Below are 815 nucleotides of genomic sequence, written 5' to 3'. Positions count from 1 at the left end.
TCTGGAATGCCCTGCTCCGGGGAGAAGGGCATTCCAGACAGGGAGACCCTTGGGGGTCGAGGGCAGAGCTGCTAGAAGGTGGGGCCGGGGCAGAGAAGGCACCGCCCTCTGTGCTGCTCCTGAGCGTCCTCCAGCCGGGCCACGGGGAGGAGGTAGCTGTGCTCGCGTCAAGTTCTGCAAAGGATGCAGAGGGGGCCTAGCGCCCCGAGGCCCCCTTCATCCCTGGGCCTGGCTTCCCTCTCAAGGGCCCGGCCTGCAGCTCAGATGCCGGCCTGGGAGAGGGAGACAGCGCAGAAACCCGGGGCTCGGTGGGGTGTCCCGGGTGGGGGCTGGGGGCTTCCCTGTGAGGGGGGTACGGCTGACCAGCAGTCTTCGTGCCCTGCTCCCCCAGGCTACCAGATTGCCTACCGCCTGGCCAGCAGCAGCCCCAACACCTTCACCACCGTGGAGGTCGGCGCCACCGTGAGGCAGTTCACGGCCACCGAGCTGGCCCCCGAGTCCGCGTACGTCTTCCGGCTGTCGGCCAAGACCAGGCAGGGCTGGGGAGAGCCGCTGGAGGCCACGGTCATCACCACCGAGAAGAGAGGTGAGACCCAGAGGCCCGACTCAGTGTCGGCCAGCAGTGGGGAGAGGCCCGGTGTGCCTGGGCAGGGGGTAGGGAGTGGGGGGTGGCTATGCGAACTGCGAGTTTATTAAGCACGTCCTGAGTCCTTCCTGGAGCTGGACACACAGCTTGTCCAGACAGCCTGACACTCGCCACAGGCCTACATCCTCAGCCCTGATGTCTGGGGTTCAAGGAGAGAGACTGCCCCTCC

At 67.0% G+C, this 815-nt stretch overlaps 1 protein-coding gene across 1 annotated transcript in view; it reads left to right on the top strand.

The window, feature by feature from the left end:
* SDK1 (sidekick cell adhesion molecule 1) overlaps positions 1–815 on the top strand; it is a 478,174-nt gene that overhangs the window by 424,801 nt on the left and 52,558 nt on the right. The window contains exon 29 of the mRNA XM_010845804.1: positions 392–586. Within this exon, the coding sequence (XP_010844106.1) occupies positions 392–586 (195 nt within the window). The remainder of the gene's footprint in view (positions 1–391; positions 587–815) is intronic.

Source organism: Bison bison, unplaced genomic scaffold (assembly GCF_000754665.1).
Source record: "Bison bison bison isolate TAMUID 2011002044 unplaced genomic scaffold, Bison_UMD1.0 scf7180017864223, whole genome shotgun sequence".
Classification (NCBI taxonomy): domain Eukaryota; kingdom Metazoa; phylum Chordata; class Mammalia; order Artiodactyla; family Bovidae; genus Bison; species Bison bison.
The sequence above is the reverse complement of the archived record's forward strand: the minus strand, read 5'-3'. Positions and strand labels throughout refer to the sequence as shown.